The following is a 24,860-nucleotide window of genomic DNA, read 5'->3' as shown; positions in this document are numbered from 1 at the left end:
ACACCGGTTACTTAGAGATATCTCAAACATTTCACTAAAAATATTCCAAACGGTGGAGGGTGTTTTTTTTGTCCCCAATAGACACACAAGTAGAAACTGATGACTATTAATGCCACAATACATGTACAAGATTGAAGTTCGTTGGCCTTTCTTTAAATAGTCGCATAGTCGCTATTCAAATCCATTCATAGTTACAGGCCGTATTTTACTTTCAATCACCTTTATTATTACGTCACCGAGTGCATAGTTATCTTTCAAACTGCTTGCCACACCCCCAACCTCTCCAATGGATCTAAGTGGTGAACATACAATTTGGGACGACCCTTGAACTTTACATTTATAACGATATGATTCTACCATGGTGAGAGTCGATTGGTTGCCAACATGGTGTCAACCAACCATTCATTACGGTGCATTTACCAAATAAAGTATTCTGTATTCATGATAAAGCATTGATAGCTAGAGGACCTGTCAGAGTGAATGGACTTCATCTAGTTGCACTTTTCTGTTGTCTTTGAACCATACCATAAACCAGCTTCACCCCATTTTCCACTGGAAGTAATTCCTCCTTTTGCTGCTGCAAACATTTTCCTGTGTAGGATTTCCAAGGATACAAAAAAGATGAATTTGACGAACATGACTTCTTTTTTACTATCAGTAGGAATTCTTCTGACAGCAAACATGATTTTAGAAGTTTTGGGAAGTTGCCATCGAGGAGAGAAACCAATGTGTTGTAAGTCAAGAGACATGAGTTGTGAGAGTTACGGACTCAGAATTGATCGTCGATACGGAAAATGTTTTTGCGACGAATCGTGTCTCGGATCAAGGGATTGCTGTACTGATTATACGGATGTATGCCAAGGTGAGTCAACTTTTCCCCCCTAACTGGATATTTTGGTTATCATGATAAAGCAACGTTCATTATTATAGGTACGTGTTTCTGTGTAATTTCTTCGAATATCTCCATTACCAAAGCTATGTAGTTGTAACTTAAGAGCTGTGTACTTGACAACCAATACCTAATAATGTGGTGTTCGTGTTCACTAGTTGCATTGATGTGACATGTTAGCTTGTGAGTCAATTATCCTATTTGCAGTTCATTCGCTTTAAACCTATCATTGTACTTGGTGTTCATTTGAACTATGTAGGGTGCTAATTATATTGCCATTCTGACATAAATTCCTAGACTTCGATCGTGATTTTTCTTATTCCCAGTCCCATCTAATAAGTTATTTCCTCAGGAATGATTGATATTGTTGAATTAATTACATGGAAAACACCAGTGAACTTATTGATAAGGTGCATTTTCCATACCACAAACTGCGCATAGAAACATGTACACGTACGCCTACTACAGTGATGGGGTTATACCTTTTCACGGAACTCGTCAACTTAAGTTTATGTTAATTGAAAGTGTCTATAATGGAACTACAATCACCACGTTAATGACTTTTGTGAAATACTACCTTCCGAGTGCACCCATGATTCTGATAAGACTTTATCGTATGGACATAATTCACGTAGGGTTAATAGTCAATTCGTGTGCGTTCGAAATATTACGGATTAGATAAGGGTGGAAAGCAAACACTATTTCAAGTCCCGGGTTAAGTTCTATGACTGGAGTGGTTTTACTGTAAGACGGCCCTGGGGCTTTGGGTGTACTACTAAAGGGCCGGGCGGCTTTGTACTGAAAACATGGCTAACTTAAAGCAAACATTGTTGGGTTGATTCTTTTGTAGTATAATTACTCTCTCATCCCCCACGATTTTTACGACTCATTTGGCCAATTGAGGACACCTGGACAACCCAAGCACCACAGGCTTGCCTAGAGGGTGTGTCAAATGAAGTGATGGAATTAGGGAGTGAGATTGGAACAAATTGAATGGGTGTTTCTAATTGTAAGTTGTCCAACAACATGAATACAGTACAATAGAGTTGTGCCACTACTTGTCACGGATGAGTGATATTAAAGGTGCACTGTCGTAAAATTGTCTTAATGGTTGTCAAGTGACTTTACAACGTCATCAGAACGTTATCAGTGTTACTGTGTTGAAGTCAAGTTATTTCACAAGTCATTCAATTTAATTGAGTTTCCCTGTGTATTAAATGCAATACATTTGTACGGATATCTCTTCTCTCCTGTCTGTGTTTGTTTTCTCAGCTATTTGTCTTGTTCGTTGTGCCCTTTTCTCTGTTTGTTTTTCTGTCCCCTATTTTAATTTCCTATCTCTCTCCCGTACCAGTTTCACCTCTCTCCTCTCCTCTCCTCTCTGACTGACTGTCTGTCTCCTCTCTGACTTACTTACTGACTGACTGACTGACTGACTGACTGACTATCCACCTGTCTGTCCACCTGTCCACCTCTCTGTCTCTCTCTCTCTCTGTCTATCTCTCTCTCTCTCTCTCTCTCTCTCTCTCTCTCTCTCTCTCTCTCTCTCTCTCTCTCTCTCTCTCTCTCTCTCTCTCTCTGTCTCTGTCTCTGTCTCTCGTTAACAAAAGTGATGGCGCATATTGCCTGAAGTGCGCCCCCACCGGTCAAATAATTTAAGGATATGTGTCAAAACTTACACGCATATGTCAAACGCACATTGCATTGATGAAGGCATGACAATAATCATTCCAAAGACTAGGGAAATTGACTTTGTATAACACAAAACAAGAGGTTAGAAATGAAAGCGTCCTTTCAATGAAGTACCCCCTAATCTGTTAATATGACCCGACCAAGTTGTCCAATCTTGCAATGTGTGACATGTTTTTTTATATTTAAATTCCCGTATATTATATATTATTCTCAGATTTCTTTAACAATGCTTAGTACACCTTGATGTCATATAAAAACAAAATAAAATGATCACTAATGCAGTGTGATGCCAACACACTTAGTAATAGTCGGTGACAATATTTACCCCAGCCATTAAATAACGAAAACTAGAGTTTTCGATTGGCTTGTCGCGTCGAGTTAGTTTATGCATAAACCCCACACGTGTAGGGTTTATGGTTTACGACAGGGGAAACTAAGCTTTCGGCTAACTAAGATAAACACAAACTAAAACTATTGTTGTGACATGTTGATATAACTGTGATAAGCTATTGAATGGATGTTGTATTCACTGTAGGGTGGTGTTTGTCATGACTTCCACTGTACATTTTTGGAGACTTCCGGTGTTTTACACTATGTAGATCTTGATTACAACAAAGGCACCGCTATCACCGACTTGTGTGACATATCATATCAAACGACACTAGTGTTAGTGTGTATCTATCTTAGCAAGCTGAAAGTTGGGTTTCCACTGTAGTATCACTTGGTTGACTTTGCAAAGCGACTAAAGATCCTATGTAGGTCATCTAGGGTTGCTATCTGGGTGTCGAAGCCGGAAAGCTTGTATCATATAACCAATTATGGTACACATAACATACATTCTGACATTGACTCGCATCACAGTAATTTATGTGTATAATGTATGGTGACTACACAGTAACGTGAGGATCGTGGTTCTTTGTCGCGACAACGTCTGTTAGCAGCTGTCGTACACTATCCATGACAACAACTCAGGGTATACTCGACGCCACTTTCGATCTACTATGCGACACACATTCCTCGACAGACGACTGTCAATGTCACGCTGTCGTTGCTGGGAGTGACGGTCACATACAAAGACGTGTCCCTAGTTCGTGTCCTAAGTTCCTTCTTGCAATGTACCAGCTAATCAAATAAGTTTCGGTGAACACCTCTGATTTCATTCGCATTATCTTCCAGTGGTATAGACGTACTGTCGTTTCAAATATTGTCCTATTGCTTATTTGTTTGGAGAATGTGTTTTGTAAATTCAAGGTAATTATCGTGTAACTGTTAAAGTGAGAGTACATACACACACACACACACACACACACACACACACACACACACACACACACACACACACACATACAAACACATACATACATACATACATACACACATACACACACGCATACATACACACACATACATACATACATACATACATACATACATACATACATACATACATACATACATACATATACACACACACATACATACATACATACATACATACATACATACATACATACATACATACATACATACATACATACATACATACATACATACATCCATCCATCCATCCACCCACCCACCCACCCACGCACGCACGCACGCACGCACGCACACACACACACACACACACACACACACACGCATGCATGCATACATACATACATACATACATACATACATACATACATGCTTATTTAGTTACTTGCCAATACAAAGACCAACAAATGAGAAATCGAAAGTTAAATGGAAAAATAAGCGGAGGAAAAACAATTTAATTGTACGATTGAACTTCTATCGGCCTGTTTAAATCTAATACAATTGCTTTGTTTGTCAGAGAACGGAAGTGGGCAAACAATGTGATGAATCACAGGTTTTGATAAACTATTGTTTTTTTATAATTAGGCGGCTCGCTTTTAGGAATTACCTAATTGAATGAAAACTTAACGTTTTCCTTTGAAGTCATGTGCGTGTAACAATAGAGGTATCCCCCTTTGTTATTGTTGATGGACTTCTAAAAATACTGTTTTCCTGTCCTGTGTTGTATCACTTTCTACAGATCACTATATCATAATAGACGCCAACATCAGGTTGCTTGGGGAGAACAAATGAAAACAAGACAGGAGAATGATTGAAACTATCAAAAAATAAATTTGCCATGAAACCGTTTTTGTTCTATTCCAATGTTGATACAACCTTATAAAAGAGTCTATTGCCTCGAAACGTCTGTTTTTTTCAATTATCACTTTGGGACTGTTTTTACAAAGTTTCACTGTCAAAATATTGTTACATTACAAAGTAAAGACTATTTACATCAAATGTCTGCTGGCTACGTTCAAACCCTAAAACTCAAAGAGTTGGGTTACATTTGGTGCTACCCTTGATGATTCACACTCTTGACAGTTCGTCGTGGTGAGAACCGTCGTGTATTATTCTACAGAGTGAGAAATGAATAATGTCATACCACGTAAAGATATCAATGACGTCATACTACATAGTGAGATATGAATGATGTCATACTACGTGGTGAGATATAAATGATGTCATACTACGTAGTGAGATAGCAATGATATCATACTGCGTAGTGAGATAGCAATGATGTCATACCACGTAGTGAGATATAAATGATGTCATACTGCGTAGTGAGATAGCAATGATGTCATACCACGCAGTGAGATATAAATGATGTCATACTGCGTAGTGAGATAGCAATGATGTCATACTACGTAGTGAGATAGCAATGATGTCATACTACGTAGTGAGATAGCAATGCTGTCATACTACGTATTGGGATAGCAATGCTGTCATACTACGTAGTGAGATATAAATGATGTCATACTGCGTAGTGAGATAGCAATGATGTCATACTACGTAGTGAGATAGCAATGATGTCATACTGCGTAGTGAGATAGCAATGCTGTCATACTACGTAGTGAGATAGCAATGCTGTCATACTGCATAGTGAGATATGAATGATGTCATACTGTGTAGTGAGATATCGATGATGTCATACTACGTAGTGAGATAGCAATGATGTCAAACCACGTAGTGAGATAGCAATGATGTCATACTGCGTAATGAGATAGCAATGATGTCATATACTACATAGTGAGATATGAATGATGTCATACCACGTAGTGAGATAGCAATGATGTCATACTGCGTAGTGAGATATAAATCATGTCATACTACACATGATTGTTTCTGGGAAATTATGTTTCACGACAGCCACCGTTAATTAAAATTGGATATGTATTACTCGTGTATCGGGATTACAATGCACTAGCACATGATTTCACACCAAAGCATTATATATATAAATATATGTAACAAGTTTCGTGTTTAACGTTTCTCATATGATATGAGGGCGTTCTTTATGTATGGGTTTATTACCATGAGTTATAAATCATGTGGGATCAGAATTTAGATATTAACTGACATCACGTGAAAATGGTGATCAACTTCATATCTTGTAAAATCACCTAACATTGTGGAGTTGCATTGTTCGCTATCGGTCATACGGTAAACTGAAAGTTTATTAAAATCGAACAGCATTCATCGTCTGTCTTTACAAATCTGCCCACGATGGCTGTATATCTTCACCTACTTGTTGAACATTGGCCCACCCAGATATCAAACATTGCCGTCTGTTTTTGACGGCTCTAATAGATACCTTATTGAGAGTTGACCATTCCATGGCATTTTCATGACATGGGAGCATTGGTACGAAGCTATTCAAGTATTTGTGACTGAAATAAAACATCCATTCCAAATTGAGATAATACCTCCGATTATCCGCTAGGGGTCAGGGGTCATTCATTGTATCAGGGTGTGTATGGATATAGAAACGGAAAGAGAGCTGATACAAAACACCAAAACTCTCCACGTAGAACCATTGTACTCTGGATATGTGGGAGGAGACGTCCGTCACTATCACGTTATCTTTTGTTGCATTGGATGGTATAATATTCAAAATGAAACGATTTATTGATATTTTGTACACTTTTATTGATAGTATAAATGTAATGACATACCCTGTATTTGTGTACCACTGTGTGGTGGTGATGATGATGATGATGATGATGATGATGATGATGATGATGATGATGATGATGATGATGATGGTGGTGGTGGTGGTGGTGGTGGTGGTGGTGGTGGTGGTGGTGGTGGTGGTGGTGGTGGTGGTGGTGGTGGTGGTGGTGGTGGTGGTGGTGGTGGTGGTGGTGAGGATGACGACGACGACGATGATGATGATGATGATGATGATGATGATGATGATGATTTCTATATTACAGCGCATGCCCAGGGACGTGACTTAATATTAAACAAATAACAATGTATGTAAAAATTAGGAGAGAGGGTCAAACAGACTGGGGTTGAAAGATAGATAGTGAATAAATGAACCATGGGAGAAGTGGAAACGGGAGAGTAAGATGCAGAAAATAAGGGAGAATGGGGGATGAAGACTGCGAGATTGTTTTTACCATGATATAACATATTTCCATAACTCATCGTGTTCTTCGTATTGTGTAACTGACTGTCCTGTATATTGTTAAATCTGTACTCTAATACAGTGACACTTACATATTTGACAACCTAGTGTCAAATTCACATATTGTTGGAGCCATACTTCTACTTGTAGCGGTAAAGTTACGACATGTTTACCACAAAATGAACTTGGTGATTGTCTGTGTTTCGTGATTGTCTGTGTTCTGTTCACAAGCTTGTATGTGTCCTTTAACGGTCATCAATCTGCTTGGTCTGTCACGTGATCAAATGGTAAATCAATCGCCCTATCGTGAATGAAAGTGTTCTTTGAGTGCAGTAGTCCACTTGGTAAATCAAGTCCTCTTCCTTGCCAAATCCCTTAGCGCATTCATTCACAGATATTTCACACATTTAGTAACTGGTTCTTGTTAAAGTCCAGTTCGGAGGATTACATTGTAGCTGTGATTGGCAGAGCTATGTAGAATTTGGTCCAGAACAAAAGAATAATCCGACGTAATCCTTGCCAACTCCATTGATAAGATAGCATTAATGCGGGAATCTTGGATTGAAACTTTTAAAGAGCTGCACTATCACTACTGGTCTGGCTTGTGAAAAAAAATGTTTAATATAGCAATGCCTCTGGATTAAAAGGTGATAATGTATTCCAACCACATCGCTTCAAAGAAAATGCTGCAGCTTCCTGTCCGTCTTTCTCCAACATCAATACTGTAATTATAGAGTGTTATATTTTCAAACAGACTACCGACAATATATTCACTGAAAATTGTTAAAATACCAATAATTAGATATTGTACATGCTACTTATTAGAGGTCGATTTTATCCATAATTAGTACAGTAACAAGTTGAAATCGTAAGCGTGTTGGGGGGGGGGGACTGGTTTTAGAGTGCGGACCCAAAAATCAAATTTGTTTGGATTTATATACCATTTTATGCGTAGAGCTACACAAATACGTTTACACACTGGTGATTCAATGCTTTTCAAGGTGCACTGTATTATGAGTAAGTCATATTATTTAACAAACAATTAAACAAATCTAGTTGCAGCTAGTGCAGTTTTAAGCCTACCACACGACGCAAATTGAATCTTCTCTGGTTGGTTGAGTATTTAGTAAAGCGTGTTAGTAGTGAACGATGTTTAAAAATTGATAGTTTGACCTCATTTTATCGTCTAGACTAGGTATCAAGTACACCATTACATTTGTAGATTTATAGCCAGGGTTATAACTCCTTCCACTTTTTAATGAGTTTATTTCTAATGGCCCTGCAGTCACAGCAGATGTCCAACTGCCAACCATACAACTGCCTTTGTTGACACAAGTTTTAAAAAAATCACCGTTGATGATGGAAAGAAGAAAGACTAGCATTCCCAGAGAAACTGTTATCATGAACTTTCTATTTTTGACGACTGCTTTGGCCTTTCTGATCAAAATTCACATCATGTAACAGAAACGACGTGACGTCAAAGTGTATACTTTGCCACCCTGAAGGCTGTTGATTTTCACAGTGGTCTATTTTTATATTAGTCCTGGACTATGTTTAGATTTCCCGTCAAACTGTCATCTACTATCAAATAAATCAACTAATATACAGCTAATGCCACGGCCGACGTGATTCCAGGACAGATTTTTAATATCAAGGTCACTGCAAAGGGAAGTGATCACCTGTGTTCCTATCATTAAACAATTGGATGGAACAGAGTTTTTCATTTTCATTTTTTTTTTGGTTTAAAATGGACACCTTTTATATATAAACTTGGATTGAATACTTTCGATAACAACAACTTTCTCTACAGACATATCTTTAAAAGCATTCCTATAATATTTCCTTTCCTTCCTGTTTGGGAGGGAAATTATCAATGGAAAAGTCTATCCTGCGTATATTTTATTGGCTAATCTTGGCCACAGGGACACGTAATGTTGCATGGATTGAGGATTTATATACCAGCGACGGATACGAACTGTCTAATAATGTTGCTACAAATAATGGTATTCTACAAACACTATGCATATACTCGCTTTATAGTAGCATATATACTAGTAGTACCAGCAGCATGGTTGGTAATTGTATTTTTTATCCTCCCATCCACACAAGCAAGATGGAGTACAAATACAAGTAGCAACATCATTCATATTCATAACGTTATGTATCCACCCCATACAAGCAAAATTACGAGTCCCTATGATCTTGGCAATGCCCTGGCAGTTCAGGTGGACTGAACAGACACTGTCAAGATCAGCCCGGCAAATGTTCTGAGCTAAATAAAAGTCCACCCAAATGACATTTTTTTCCTAATGACTGGTATGATGTATGACTATATTTAATATATATAAATTTGCCAGTCATTCATTTTCTATTAAAGTATCTATGTAGTCCACAGCATAGTTTGAATCCGATATGACTCAATAGTGTATCAACATGTTTAATGATTATAGTTAGAAATTATCAAAACAGACGGAGCAATAGAAATCAATAAAGGTGATGTATTGTGGACCTTAACAAATATGTGCTATAGCAAAACAAAAGATGGAGTTGTAAATTGTTGAACTGTTGTGGCTGTTTTATGTCGTGCTCAATTATTTCAGAAAACTTGTATGTTTCTATATCAATATTCTGTAGCGGCTGATTGTCAAGTCACTGAATGGACACAGTGGAGTGGATGCAGTGTGTTTTGTGGAATTGGTTACAGTGAACGCCGACGATTTAGACAAAAGAAACCTGAAAATGGAGGAGCTGGCTGTCCACCTCTTAGACAACGACGAGGCTGCTATGCTGGATACTGCGAACCAAATGAACTAATGACAAACGGTAGGATTTTCTGATCAGTCGTGTGATGGCGCACTATAAATATTTCCAGATCAGAGAGTGGTTTCTGATATGTATAAGAATATATCCCTTTTGAATAGTAACATAGTACATTTTGTATGAATGGTCGTTACATACATCTATAATGAGCATTTCTAATTGTCGAATATTTCACCACTAGATGTTATTGTTTTCAGTTGTAGATTCGTTATGGTTGAATGTGGACTTCAAGTTGTCTGCCAGTATTTAGCGATAAGTTTAATCATGGTAATTTAATAACAAACAAAAAAAATTGCACATGAACAAACAAACAAACATACATACACACACACAGCGTCAAAATTGTAAGAGTTTTATTTTTCAAATGGATGTACGATTGGATGGTCACGAAATGAAAGACAAGGAAAATTACTAAATAATATCACAAAGATAACCAATAAGTAATCCTAGAACCCAGACATGAATACATAAACACCTACATGACATTGTGTAGGTCTATGGTCTTTAAGGTATACCGTGGCGGGCGCTGTCGCCGGAGAGGGCCGAGCGACACGACATATCTCACAGTCAAATTATGCTTAGGATGCTGATATTAATTGTAAATATCGACAACTTGATGTGATATTTTGTGTCTATCTATCTCCAGGAATAGCTATGATCATGCCGTCCAAATACTCCAAAGCACGGAAAATCGATAACAGAATCGGACCATTTCGACCAAAAGAAACACATCCAAGGTAATTAATCAGAGGCTGAGATAGTTTTTCTTCCAACATGATGTGTTTTTTGTCACATGTAGCCAAACAATGCACGTACTATTGTAACATGGTAATACAAGTAGTGTACACTCTAAGCAATACAACATGTCCCTTTTTTGCACTCATGCATGCATAACCACATACACAAACATAGACATACATACATACATACATACATACATACATACATACATACATACATACATACATACATACATACATACATACATACATACATACATACATACATACATACATACATACATACACACACACACATACACACACACACACACACATATATATATGTATATATAATGCAATAGAAAACACGTAGAATAGTTGATTAGATGAAATTGTATTAACATTTTACGATATTGTTTTCATCCCTAGTTTGCATGATTGTTTTCTTGTCAGCAGGATTCATATTTTGTCTAATTTTTGACATGTAAATTGTGTTTTATACTTTCACTAAGTTTGCTACTGCTATTAAGCATAACTAGTGAGCCCCCTGATCCAAATGACAAGCGATACACTATACTGATATACATGTATATAAAGCATCTATGTTTGTTTTCTATTCTATTAGCCACTGTGTATCCGTACGACTTAGCAATGTCAATCGAAAGTGTGTTAATTCACGTAAACGGCTATGGACAGAGACTCTCAAACGTGGTAAGTCCATCAAACTTGTAGTGTGCCCTTTGCCCATGTTTGCAATAAACTACGTCACAACTTGGATAATTTTCGTTCATTTTTTATGTTGAAATTTTATAAAAAGGACACCTTGAAATCTAACTTATGGATTTCGACAATTTAAGATAAATATTTGAAATATTCATTGAAATGTTACTAATTAAATGGAAAATCCGTAACTTTCAATATACATTCAAGATTTCTTTCAACTCCAACCAAGCTGGCCATAATTTTGATAGTCTGATTGATGTTGAATACACGCTAAAATACCTTCTCAAATAATACAAAGGATATTTCTATACGTGAACATCAGTATAATAGTTAATTGGAACAGTCTTCTGGAAAGACGAAGGTAAATATAAGGCCGACCGTAGATGGCACGTATACATTATCAGAGTCAATTTCTACACAAGGGTAAACAAACCCGCAAAATTAATTGCGACTCTTTCACGTGTAAAAACGACTTATTTTAACTAACAGGTGAAAAATGTCAGTGTCTTCTTAATTGCCAATAATATCACGTGTTTATGCCCAAGACGCGAAGCAGGTCATGTTTCAGAATTTCTTGCTAATCACCAGTGATGACTTTTTCTTTTCTTTTTTTTAAAGATATGACGGTTTGTGTAGAATGCCAAAATACTGCAATGATGGACGGAATGGGTCACTGTCTTGGTGAAGGCAAAGAGGGCAGTACATCGCTATGGTCAGCTGTTGGTGTGATGGGATGTCGGGGAAGCTGGCAACAACTCTCCGTTAACCATACATGTAAATGTGAAACGGGATACGATTTCATTTTTGTATAATTTTCAACATAAATCATGTCAGAAATATTCCATATATATTAGGAAATCAGGAAAAACTATCAACTTTATCTTTTCAACAAGAGGCTATGATTCCGGGCTATGATTGGTCGAGATTCGAATCTTAGCCATTCTATTGGCTAATCCATTTTATTTGAATTGATTTGACATGCATAGCATTGTCAATCAACTGTTTGTTTGACATGTTCATATCGTGTTTTTTTTCAACCGAAGAAAGTTTTCGTTGCTGACTGAAAATTTATGTCTTCGCTAGTGGAAAGTTAAACAAGCAACTATTTTTTAAAATGTATTTAAGCATAGCTACCCGGTAAAGTAATGCGCTTTATGTATGACAGGATTTTTTAAAACATGAATTCAAATTTAACCGGATATTTACAGGTGAAGGTTTGAGTTGTAGAATACCATATATTCAAGGGATATATTTGTACTTGCCTGTTTTCGACTTGTTTTCTCTTTTCAATTTTTAACGAAGTTAATATTGGCCATGTATAGTTTTTAAAGACGGGAATAACTAAAAAAATTCTTTAACAGTATTAATATTGCATAATTTTCCTTGAGTTCTTCAGTTTCTTGCACTGCCATGTCATTTTGTGAAGACATCCTTATCAACTCTGTAACAACAACAACAAAACACCCAAAAACAACAACAACAACAACAACAACAACAACAACAACAACAGCAGCAGCAGCAGCAACAGCAGCAGCAGCAGCAGCAGCAACAACAACAACAACAACAAGAAGTTAGAATTTAGCGTTGACCGTAATCGGCTATGAGTACATTTGTATATTGATGATCATTGATATTCAGTTTATCATAGTACATGTTGTAAAGCGCCCCCAACAAGTCCAACAGTCTGATGTGGATTGACAACTCAGATTTGACGAATTATAAGCATACCAATGCGACTTCCAAACATGTAGCAATGCTGCCTATGGTGTTAACCTATGGTGTATTAATTATTTGACGAAAGTATTTGATTTTCTGACGAACCACACTTTTTTTGTAGAGAATCTAGTATTGGTATCACTTCACTGGTCACCATATATTTCATAATAGGGAACTTGCAATCCAGACTGAGCATGCTCAGATGCAAAGGACTATGGGATTATCTGTGGTTACTGTAATACTGGAGCTACCGATAAAATAAACCTCCCACAATGGGCAAGGTGACTATGAATTGATCATTCGTGGTTCAAACAATGTAATATTATTGTTTACAATGCTAATTGATCAGTATTTATTATCACATTTCCCATGATGCAACATTCAACATGGCGGGTTTGCAAGTTCCCTATTCCGTTTCAAGATATTCCTGAAATTAGCCAACGCCTGTAGAGAAAAAGAACGACTGTTCAGAAATTCTTGCTGGTCAGATCGTTGCAGCTTTAATAACATACAAATTCAAAAGAGAGCAGAATTTAAGTGAAATGCGTAAGAGTTTTAAAAATGTGTATCATATAAATGAAAAGTGAAAACAAAGGTCGTAACACATTGATTCTGGCTTTTGGGTAACAAAGCAGGAATATTCTGTCAAAGGTATTTTCTTTTTTATTTCACTGATTTGGTTCTTTTGTATAAAAGCAGTTTTTAAAAGTTTCTTGGAAAAAACAATAAAACCCCCGTTAGTTGTTCACCTTCCAGCAATTGTAATTTTATGAATAATTTTGTATCGATTGTTTGGTGAATGTATGTATGTATGTATGTATGTATGTATATATGTATGTATGTATGTATGTACGTACGTACGTACGTACATACGTATGTATGTCTGTCTGTCTGTATGTATGTATGTATATACCCATTGCCGATATGCTTCTACCTTGCTAGTGATTCTATCTGATACCCGAAATTTCAGTTTCATACCCTCACGAATAAGAAAAATTGATCAATACTCGGTATTATCTCAGAATCAACCCATCCCAGGTAAGGTATGCTGTGAAGGGGCGCCCTCACACATACACATTGGTCACTCTAATCGTGCGCTGTGAAAAATAAGAAATTTCAATTTTTTTTATTCATGAGGTTATGAAACATAAAATTACGGGTATCAGTTAGAATGGAGTGATTGGTAGAACACTGGGATGATCAGATCCGAGAAATCTGCCATGACTTCGTCTCCATCGTTGATATATCGCGGTTCTAAATATCCATGAAATTGAAATGTTTATGAGGGATTTCACTCGTGAATACGTGCGCAGACGATATGCAGTCTCGCGCTCTAGCAATCGATAGAACGTAAGACTGCGCATATCGTCTGCGCACGTATTCACTAGTGAAAGTATTTAAAAGTATATCGATAAAGTAAACGTGTCACTTTTGATAATCATTCAAAGGTGTTACTAGTAAACCTGTCTTTGACATTTTTGTACTTCATACATTACTTAAATACTATTAGGTAGTGTTTGGTTAGTGTTAGCTTAGTGTTAGGGTAGTGTTTGGTTAGTGTTTCGTTAGTCAGACATTGAAGTTCCAACCTTATGAACCTGTTTTCTGAGATGATGGTAAAAACATCAAAATGTTACCAGAAACCCAGCACTGTATCTCACATTAGAAATAAATTTATGTCAACTAATATCAACATCTCAGTAGTAAATACAGAAGCTTTTATCACGTAAGGTGTGAAAGTTTTCAAAATTTGGTTAGAAGTGTGAAAATGAAGTTCAGCAATTGCATTGATGCCAGACTCCTTCCCCACTAAATGAAAGAAGTTCACTTATTTATTATCATTCATGAAAAAAGCTCGCACAGCCTCAAGTTAGCTCGTACAAGATTTTAATACAAATAAAAATACACAGAACTCAAAAACAGAATACGAAAGGATACGAAACAAAATCTGACAAAATAATCACAGCACAGCATAACTACCCCTGTATAGTGTATCCGTATATATCCTTCAAAAGTCATCACCACACGCATACAAGGTGAAAATGAACATTAATGGAAGCTCAGGTCAAGTGGTAGAGGGCGCTCTTCAACAAGGAACACCACTGTAAAAGCAGGCCTGGTTTTAACGTCTCCTTGAAATTTCTTTCATACAAGTGAGAAACCATTCACTCTATAATTATTTTTTATCAAATCCAGTAGATACTCTTTTGTTGCTATGGAAATGCATCCTCTTCCAGTAACACAAAATTCTTCAAAGTAACTTGAAAATGTATTAAATTCTTATACAAATGAACAACACACACAGAAAGTGAAATGCAAATAAATATGTGTAATGGACATTACTGAAGGTTGTATGGCAGTTGAGTGTACCATTTGAACTATGAACACAGCCACTGGAAATCACTTTCAACTATAGTTTTAAAGTGTTTACAACACAAGATTTTAAAAATAAACTGGGAAAAAACATAGATTGCATGATATCATTTACATGGAATATGATAATTAGACACCATATGAAATTTCCCATCATCCCCATTATGGCAAAATGATGACATCACTTCCTGTACAAATGTACCAAAATATTCCAATATGGCCGACAGTTGGTAACTTGCTTTGTAGCTTCATATTTAAGTTCAGGTACAACACTTGGTAATCAAAATCCGACCTTGTAAACCTTTTTTTTTCATAACTTACAGTATGTGATTGTGGAACATACAAGAAAACTTCAACACTACACAGTATGAGGGTATCTGCTGTAATTTGGGCACTACAAAGAGTTATCTATAATTCATCAATTTCGCGATTTGCATTTTTTAGGCCAATTTTTACACAGAAATGAAGTGGGTTTCTTCCAGCTTTGACGAACATCGACTTTGTGCAATAAATTGACAATAAGTATTAAGATAGGAGTACATCTAGACTAGCGAAATTCTTCTTGGCTGATTAGACTCAAGAGTCTCCCTTGAGGGATCGCATACCAGCTCTCATTATTTCATCCACTAATAATAAGTTACTGGCTATAACGGTACTGTGGACACAAGAAAATAATGTATGGGTTAAAAGCTTACACAAGACTCTGAAGTGTTTAGCAGCTTTTCTAAAAAAGATATAACCAATAACACCAAAGTAAAGCATTTTCTGTATGTACCATAATTGTTTATAGCATCCATGTTAAGTATAAAAGAATACTGTTTCATTTTGCCAATTGACCACATCAGAAAGGACACATGCAAGGCTTGTAAACGAACCAACTGAAACAGTATACTTTTACACTTGATATGAATGCTATAAAGGAGTGTAACACATATAGAAAGTGCTTTACTCTGGCGTTGCTCGTAATAGTCTAGTACGTACAGGACATTTTAGCCAAATTATATGTATGTACTTACTCAAATTGGTCACTTTTACATTTTTGAAAACTTGGAGAGTTATTAGGAAACCATACACGGAAGTCCCATATAAGTATATTCACATGCACACACAAAACAAACATGTACACAAACAACACACATACATTAAAATGCTTAACACACTACTGAGCACTACTTGAAGCTTTTCCATCTCTGATGAAGACAAACCCCACAGTGAGGCAGAGAAATGGCAACTTAGATATGCATTGCACAGAGAGACACAGGTAGATGGATCCACATGTGAGAAGCCACCTCAACAAGGCCCACTCTTAATTTCAGCCAGCAAATTTGTTCAAAATCAAGTAATTCACAGTATATCATAATGGCAAGACAGAAAAAATTCCAAATTTCTACTCACCAGGAATGTAACAATTGTTTTTTCACACAATAATTATCCCATATCCCAGTATCTGCTGGAATTAATGCTTCCCCTGCAATAAGACATCAGATGACATTTTATGATCATACAATAAAGTAAATTTGTACAAGTCAATTTATACCTAACAATAATGTTTTTAGTATTGCACTGCAGTGCAAATAATATTACTATGCGAGTGCACCAGTGCAAGTAATCTCTGATACATATATAACAATTATTGGTTCTACGTAACAAAGTATGTATTATTGCCCTTTGCTCTAAGCCTGCTTATGTCATAAAAGCCAAGTTGTACATGTTTGAACAGAAAATATTAGATTTAAAACCTATTTCACAATGTCTGTCTACATCAGTGTTTTTCAATTGCTACATGTATGAGTTCAGAATCACCACTATTTTCAGCATTGTTTTCTTAAATGACACTCGCACAAACATAATTATTAAATTCTCCAATAACTGTCTTTATTCTGCTGGAAAATGCTTGTGACATAAGGGGCCATGTCACTTTTTGTAGTGATAAGGCCCCTTATGTCACTTGTATTTTCCTTGGGTGAGTAAAGAGTACTATCTATATACAGTCCATAATATGTTCATTGTTTATGTGAAGATTTAGGAACATCAACAATATGTGGGTCATTCTATATACTAGTAACCTGTGTTTGAATCTATGAGCTGAAAATGTGAACTCCATTCAGTTGTAAACATAAAGCTATATTGTACATCGCTCAACTCACCTGAATTGACATCCAGACCTACTGGCTGTTTAGCGTCACGAAACTCCTCCTGTAATTTCACTATTGATTCTTGGGGATCAAGACCAGAATTTTGAGCCAACACCTTAGGAATGATTAGTAGGGCATCAGCAAAGGCTTGCACACCTAGTCTAGCACGACCTTTGACTGTATCTTTGTGTTTCATCAATGCACTGTGTACAGCTATTTCAAATGCTCCAGCACCAGCTACAACAGCAGCTGTGAAAGTGAAAGGATTATCATCAAATTATGAAGTTGAGGAGTATGAGAACAAGGAGGGTGATAGAAACTGATAGACTGGGAAAGAGAAGGAAGGCAGGGAAGATTGACTGGGAGAGGGAAGGAGACAGCAACTGACAGGCAGAAGATAGACACACATGGATAGTATTTGTGTGTGCATATGTATGTATGTATGTATGTATGTATGTATGTATGTATGTATGTATGTATGTATGTATGTATGTATGTATGTTTGTATGTAAGAATTTGTATGTGTATGTTTGTGTTTGTGAAAAGCTGGGGGAGTGTCAACATATCGAATGGAGAAAAGACAACATACCGTCATCAATAGCATTTTTCACAGCTCTGAGACCATCATGTACTGCATCTTTGATCTGTGTTAGTGTGTGTTTGTTAGGACCTTTGATTAATATAGTAACAGACTGTGGATTCTGACAGTCTTCAACAAAGGTGTACTTCTCTTCACCCTGTAAACAATTATAAAATAAATAATCAGTTATCACTGAAGTTATACAGGAGAATGCAAACACAGTTGAACACATCAAGCCCCCCCCCCTCCTCCCCTCCCCTATGACAAGTTGTCTCCATTGCTGCTAATACTTCACATTACCTTTGGTTTTCTACATTTTCTGTCAATGTTCCTTCCCAACCCAAAAATGCAATCTTGGAATTCTTTTAGACATACAACATCATGGTGTAAATCACATATGGGACTACCATAGCTTGTACGCGTCTCTTGACTGCTGGTCAATAAAGGCGTAATGTAATTTCCTTGTGGAAAGAGTCACAGCAGTAAGTATATAACACTGTCACTCTTCTCTGCTTGCCTTGTCACGTGAAGGAACCAAGGAAGTAAGTAAGTACAGTGCTGACATTTTACCTGTAATTACAAATTTTATTTCCCAAATGACTTGTTCTCCAATCATTGTTGACGGATTAGATGAAATGATTCATGACAAAGACCAGTGATGGAATAAAAGGCTGGCTATAAAGATATGACAGATGACAGAATGTAAAGTATACTATTAGGTCTTACCAACACATGTTCATATACAGAGCCAGCAAAACCTAAATTATCAGGTGTAAGGTCATCTACTGAATTCATTGCCATACCACCACATGCCAAAGTCAGTCTGTAAATATCAAAATACAGTATAGGTTTAGACACTGGGATATAAAATACATTAATCAGCTGATGTTACACCAAACAAATTGTCTTATACCATTCACTTCTTGTGTATCTTATTTCCCTTAAAAGAACATAAGTCACTGAGACTGTAATTATTCTTTTGTTGAAAACAAAAGTAGCATATCTATTGAGGGCCATATATGTGGTAAAATATTTCTGGTTTCCCAGACTATTGCGTCTTCAATGAAAAAAGTCTTGACATAGAGTATATAGGAAACTGTTATTACTTGACCAGATTAGTTACCTTTGTACAAATATGGATATTATAGATGTGTCTCTGTCTACTAGTTACGGTTGACAACTAAATATCAGTGTGTAAGGTATCTCTCAAAAATCCCTTTCCAATTTGCAACCCTAGTGTCATTCTGAAATGAACATTGGACTGTCCAAGTCTGGTGCAGGCATCAACCCACCTGTCCAGTTGCTAACACACACTGGTGAAATGTTACTGTCAGTCTCGTGTGAGTACTGAGGTGGTCCAATGCTCTAACCTAGCCAGGAAACAATTTTTGAGCTAATAGTGATAAAGTTACCTTTCTGGAATCTAGTTTTGAAGCAACCACGTAGCTTTCATCTGAATCCCTCACATGTCATAAGCAAATGATGTTTAGCCATATGGTCATCTCACTTCAGAACTAGACCCCCAAAAAGGGTAACTTTATCACTACAATGGGGTCAAGCATCAATTCTCTATTCTACAATTCTTGATCTGTACTTACATACATCTGTGAAGTCTACAAGCTATATCTTACCTTTCCATGTTCCTTCTCTTTGCACGTCTCAAAGCCACGATACCTTCCTTGGCCAACATGTCCAGTGAGAGTGGATCAACACCCTGTAATCAACCATGAAATTAGTATCTTTGAAGTTTGATCATATCACATCATGTCTTACATGCAAAGAAGACATTTCTATTCTAGGACAATTCAATAATGTGTATGTTGGAGCTACCACATGAGGAATGTCTCTCAAATCTGCATGCCATCGCTCACAATTATTCAAAAACCAGTCTTGTCATAATTAAGTGAAAAACTAGTTTACTAATTATCAGACAACGGGGTGTTGATAAGGTGTCAGTAGCTGGTAAAACAGCCACCTACATGTACACAGTTTGTTTTAATAGTTCATTATTAACTTGTACAGTATATTTCCATTTAGATTTTCTAGGACCAATAGAACTCCAAACAATAGAAACACCCCTACTGACTGGGCTGAAATAGTCCGCGCAAGCTACCAATTTCAAAAATTGGCAGCCCAAGGATGGTGACCAATAGTCCTATATTCCTGAACTGAGAACAGAGTTCCTCTAATGAAAATATGTTTGTTATCAAAATAGTTATATGTCCGTAAATCTTCCATCCTTTAAATCATCGCATAATCAGTGGTCGCCTGAGTGGGCTACCAGCTGCAAAGTATGGTAGCTGTATGACAAAAAATTGGTAGTCTGTGGACATGCGACTAGTGTTGATTCGAGCCCTGTGAGTAGTATCCATAAAAGATGTCTGCTGTCAGTGATAGAAACAGTTGTGTTTTTTTAGGCAATTGAGTTGACATCAGACATATATTGCACATTTTCACTCTACTGTATTTGGTGTATTAACTAGAAGTACAAGAGAAAAACAACCAGCTAAAACTTGTTACCTTTTGATTAATGACAACAAATGATTTGTCATTGTCTTCACACACTTTTCTCTTCAGATCAATAACTTTCTGGACTTTTTGGTCAGTGAAAGCTCTCTCTGCTTGGACTAGTTTCTCTCTCTCAGCAGCGGATTTGTAGAAGAAGCCAGCATTTACTTCACTGTGTGAGAGAAAGAAAGAAAATACATGCTGTAGGTTATAATCCTGTCAAAAGAATGCAATACTCAGATTACATTTATGGACAATAACAAACGCAGTAATTACAATGAAATTCACATGACCAGCATGAAATGAATATACACGACTGTGATTTTCAAGATAAACTCAATTGATAAGACCCCTGTATGTAAACAATTGCACTCTTTGGAAAGTTCAATTCAAACAATCAACGCCAAGTGTGGTATCTGTGTGTGGTATTTGTCCAAGCATAGCCCCCCGAGCTGTTTCTCAGCCCATCTCTTCTTTTTATAATCACTTTTGCACCTTTGTATTATCCATCAAAGGTCCACATGGCTATATCTATTATTGAAAAGCAGTAAAGCTTGCGATAATTTTTATTCCTACCTCTTCTCATACTCCATAGATACATTACATGTCAGTATATATGCATCAGATACCGACTTCTTCATATCTGGATGACGTGAACCATGATCTAACACTAAACCACGCACCAGCTGGGTGTCAGTTTCAGTCTTATGCATCATTTGCATAATTTCTACCATATGTAAATCGATTGGTTCTACCCCCTTTCTGATGGTCAATACAGCATCAACAACCACCTAAATTTAAAATAATATATACAGCTTAGATATCATTCTTGTATGCCATCATTCATCATATCACAGCGGTATTACTTTCTATGATTGCCATTTTGTATTTTTTTGGGTCGTAATCTCTTTTTTCGTTGCATAATTAGCATCTTGAAGTGGGCACAAACTGCTCTCGTAAAAGATAAAGATTTCCTGTGAGAGTATGTTGGCATGACACAATCAAATCGATGACCTTATTGGCTGCTAAGACTAAATGAACAACCAATCAGCAAACTTAGACTACACGATCAACCAATCAGAAAGCTTGCACTCAATGGCCAGCCAATCAGCAACTGCTTCAGCAGATCTTCTAAAACAGTTTTGTATTTCAAAAGAATCATGAAAAAGTTCAGAAAAGTAGTACAAAATGACATATATATTTTAAACATACTAAATTACCTCTGTCAGGATGTCAGCTAATTCAGCATGTACTTTGGTACGTAATGAAGTCTTTGCTACACTGATCAACGTATCTCTGTCCATTTCACGCGATATCTTTATTTCATCTAAGATTTCCAATGCCTTGGTCTTGGCTATCTCAAAGCCTTCAGTCAATAGTCGTGGATGGACTCCCTTCAAAAATAAACCAATACAACATTCTCATCAAAACCACACACAAACTTCAACTATTCATTTTCCTCGATTTTTAGTTGGAAATAAAATAAAATCGTTATAAAAGGTCCATTTTCCCACCCCATCAAACTCAAAATGCACAATATGACATACACACTTCATGACACATGAGATTCATGGTAACTCGAACCACACTTTTAAGCAAATACATGGTACACTGGTGTCAAGAATATGTTATTCTTTTGTTATCAACAACTGGTGTGGCATAAACACCCACTGCTCAGTGTTATTAGCAGCTTACAAGTTAACTTGTCTTCTTTATTCATTCCTAAGTTTAACATTTGTTGTGGCATAAATACAGCTAGCAATTTTTTTATCAGTTAGTGCATATGACAACTGTTACTGTAACACTGGTTGATTCTTTGACAGTCTTTCTACAGTACCTCAGACACGTAAAGATCAGCTTGCTTTAGTAACTCTCCAATGATTAGAACATTGGAAGTTGTGCCATCTCCTGTGATATCATCCTGTGCCGTGGCGACCTTAGCTATCAATGACGCTGTAGGATGCTGAATTTGCTGCAAATATCAAAAAACATATATTTGATAATTGAGTCCAACAATTGAACACCGATAATTTGCACTGAATGCTGAATAACACTGTGATGATTAGGAATTATTAGATTCATTGTTTATTATTAATAATACAGTAAGTTGAATTCACTAATTTATTAGTAGCAATCAATTTTTGGTACCCATGACATACATGTACACTATAGATAGTTGACTTCCACACTTGATTGACATCACCTATGAGTGATTACATCTGTACAACTTGACTGTAGAATTCAAGTTTTTTGGTTCTTTTATTTTGCATCAGGTTAAACACCTCGAACCAGGAAAACGCTGGACAGGGGTATGTGTGATTTTCAAATCTGAAACTTTCAATTGATACATTATTGTATGATTGCAATAATCCACTCTTTGTCTTACCATTTCATGGAGTAAAACATTGCCGTCCTTGGTTAGCTTAATATCACCACTACCAGAGACAAGCCTTTAAAAATTAAAAGACAGATACTTGAATTAATTATATTTACATTAAGTCACACACACTAGTTATAGTTCATCCGAAGAGGCTCTGACTTGAGGACAGAATCTGACATATTTGGTCAGTATGCCTCTGTTCTCAGTCAGAGATCCAGGGGCTCTCAAATTTGCGATCAAACACCGATGCCGAAAATTTTGAGATCGGCACTGATTTTCTCTATGTAAAATATTAATAAATATGTAAAGTTGTCTACAGATCATCATACTTCTTTAACCGTCAAATTCAGAGGCGATTTTTTGAACTGCATGGCTCAAGAAAGTTGACTTTTCTCTCCAAATGTTGACTGCCAGGTCATGAATGATAATGAGATGTAGCGTCCTCGTTCACTTATTACTATATGTGTAATTAGGACAACACTACGCATGTATTACCCTATCATATTGGTCTGTGTGGGTTTGTCAGGGACCAAGGCCCCACTACAAGTCATCTCAGTCATTATTCATTTGAATGCATTTTCGCAAATTTCAGAGCCCTAGAATCTCTAGCTGCAATAATTGTACCGTTCGTTTTCGATTTGAGTTTATTTTTTTCTGTTTTTTTGTGCTTTTTTGTGAGTTTGCTTCCAGTTACGCATCGGAACGACAAAAAGCACAAAATTAGCAGAAAACCCCCTCAAAATCAAAGCAAACGCTACAATTATTGCAGCTAAGAGATACCCTAATCCCTTCAAAATCAGCAAAAGTAGCAAGGCACTGCAGCATTCTGAAATGGGTAGTAATATAGTATGCTGACATCCAGCTCACGTTTTCATTGTGATCTTGTCTATTTGAGTTTGCCCAGCATGAACTATAGTGATCATTTTGTGGTTGAAAAAACAACTCAAAATTAAAACAAATGCTACAATTATTGCAGCTACATTGGATCTCTGACTGAGAATGGAGTCATACCGACCAAATATATTATCTGACTCTGTACTCAAGTCAGGGCCTCTTTGGCCTAACTGTTAAAAATAGTACCATTACCAACCTAAATCTTGAGATTATTATGATACATTCTCTATTCCTGTGAAGTTGATATATTTCTTTCTTTTTTTCAAATACAAAATGAAGATCTGCTTACTGCTCCCAACTGGCCTTGTATTTGTATAGGCTTGTCACTTGACACTTTCCAAATATGTACAAGGTGGGTAAAATATCTTGAACGCTACAGTTGTATTTCCTTTAACATTTAATTAAATATTGTGTGAAGTTGTATCTATAAACTTGTGTCTTTCCAATACATTTGTGTGCAAACGCGGCTTACTGTATTGAGTACATGTATTAGAAATTGTCATAGGCATGTAAAGCACGTGTCTCCATGTAGATCTGCATGATCATGCTTCTCTCGAACATGGGACACTGAACTTCATAGGGCGTAAGAGCGGTGTAGAAGTAACACTTACATTTTTATCGTTCCCTTTGGTCCAAGATTTGTCTTAAGTACATCTTGTAAGCCTCTGGCGGCGCTAATGTTGATCGCAAGAGCTTGGGCAGCCCTAGCAACTTCGGCCTTTGGATTCAACGACTTGATAGCTGACGCCATTTTGGATTCCTGAACTGTATAATCTCGAATAATCACGCGAGTGTTACGACGACGAGATTCACCTATCCATAAACGTATTTTTTGTCATTTACGAAAGCCAACAGGTGTCAGATTATTATATATTTGAGAAATAATAATAAAAGTGTTTCTTATAGTCTAGAAAATAATTCTAGACCTACTCTGTGTCA

The 24,860-nt window shown here is 36.7% G+C and overlaps 2 protein-coding genes across 2 annotated transcripts; one reads left to right on the top strand and one right to left on the bottom strand.

The window, feature by feature from the left end:
* The first annotated feature begins 473 nt into the window (after positions 1–473).
* LOC144449500 (somatomedin-B and thrombospondin type-1 domain-containing protein-like) lies at positions 474–12,753 on the top strand. The gene is made up of 5 exons (XM_078140045.1): positions 474–862; positions 9,705–9,893; positions 10,537–10,627; positions 11,238–11,323; positions 11,954–12,753. Exons 1-5 carry the CDS (start codon positions 622–624, stop codon positions 12,145–12,147), a joined length of 801 nt encoding a protein of 266 aa, XP_077996171.1. The 5' UTR covers positions 474–621; the 3' UTR covers positions 12,148–12,753.
* A 2,177-nt stretch (positions 12,754–14,930) lies between these two features.
* LOC144448801 (T-complex protein 1 subunit zeta-like) lies at positions 14,931–24,679 on the bottom strand. Its single transcript, XM_078139100.1, has 12 exons — positions 24,533–24,679; positions 23,034–23,097; positions 22,485–22,619; positions 21,868–22,041; positions 21,224–21,438; positions 20,660–20,819; positions 19,771–19,853; positions 18,866–18,962; positions 18,149–18,296; positions 17,572–17,808; positions 16,820–16,892; positions 14,931–16,079 (listed from the first exon to the last, which is right to left on the bottom strand). Exons 1-12 carry the CDS (start codon positions 24,670–24,672, stop codon positions 16,001–16,003), a joined length of 1,605 nt encoding a protein of 534 aa, XP_077995226.1. The 5' UTR covers positions 24,673–24,679; the 3' UTR covers positions 14,931–16,000.
* Positions 24,680–24,860: the final 181 nt, after the last annotated feature.

The sequence above is a fragment of the Glandiceps talaboti genome, chromosome 18, assembly GCF_964340395.1.
Source record: "Glandiceps talaboti chromosome 18, keGlaTala1.1, whole genome shotgun sequence".
Taxonomy (NCBI): domain Eukaryota; kingdom Metazoa; phylum Hemichordata; class Enteropneusta; family Spengelidae; genus Glandiceps; species Glandiceps talaboti.
This window is presented reverse-complemented; position numbering and strand designations above follow the sequence as displayed.

Excerpts from the sequence above, each read along its gene's own strand:
- LOC144449500 (XM_078140045.1), top strand. The coding sequence starts at position 622 with ATGAATTTGACGAACATGACTTCTTTTTTACTATCAGTAGGAATTCTT. Across the intron at positions 863-9,704 it reads TTATACGGATGTATGCCAAG|CGGCTGATTGTCAAGTCACT; the intron begins GTGAGTCAACTT and ends AATATTCTGTAG. Across the intron at positions 10,628-11,237 it reads CCAAAAGAAACACATCCAAG|CCACTGTGTATCCGTACGAC; the intron begins GTAATTAATCAG and ends CTATTCTATTAG.
- LOC144448801 (XM_078139100.1), bottom strand. The coding sequence starts at position 24,672 with ATGGCGTCAGCTATCAAGTCGTTGAATCCAAAGGCCGAAGTTGCTAGG. Across the intron at positions 23,098-24,532 it reads CCAAAGGGAACGATAAAAAT|GCTTGTCTCTGGTAGTGGTG; the intron begins GTAAGTGTTACT and ends TAATTTTTAAAG. Across the intron at positions 21,439-21,867 it reads TAGCTGACATCCTGACAGAG|GTGGTTGTTGATGCTGTATT; the intron begins GTAATTTAGTAT and ends TTTTAAATTTAG.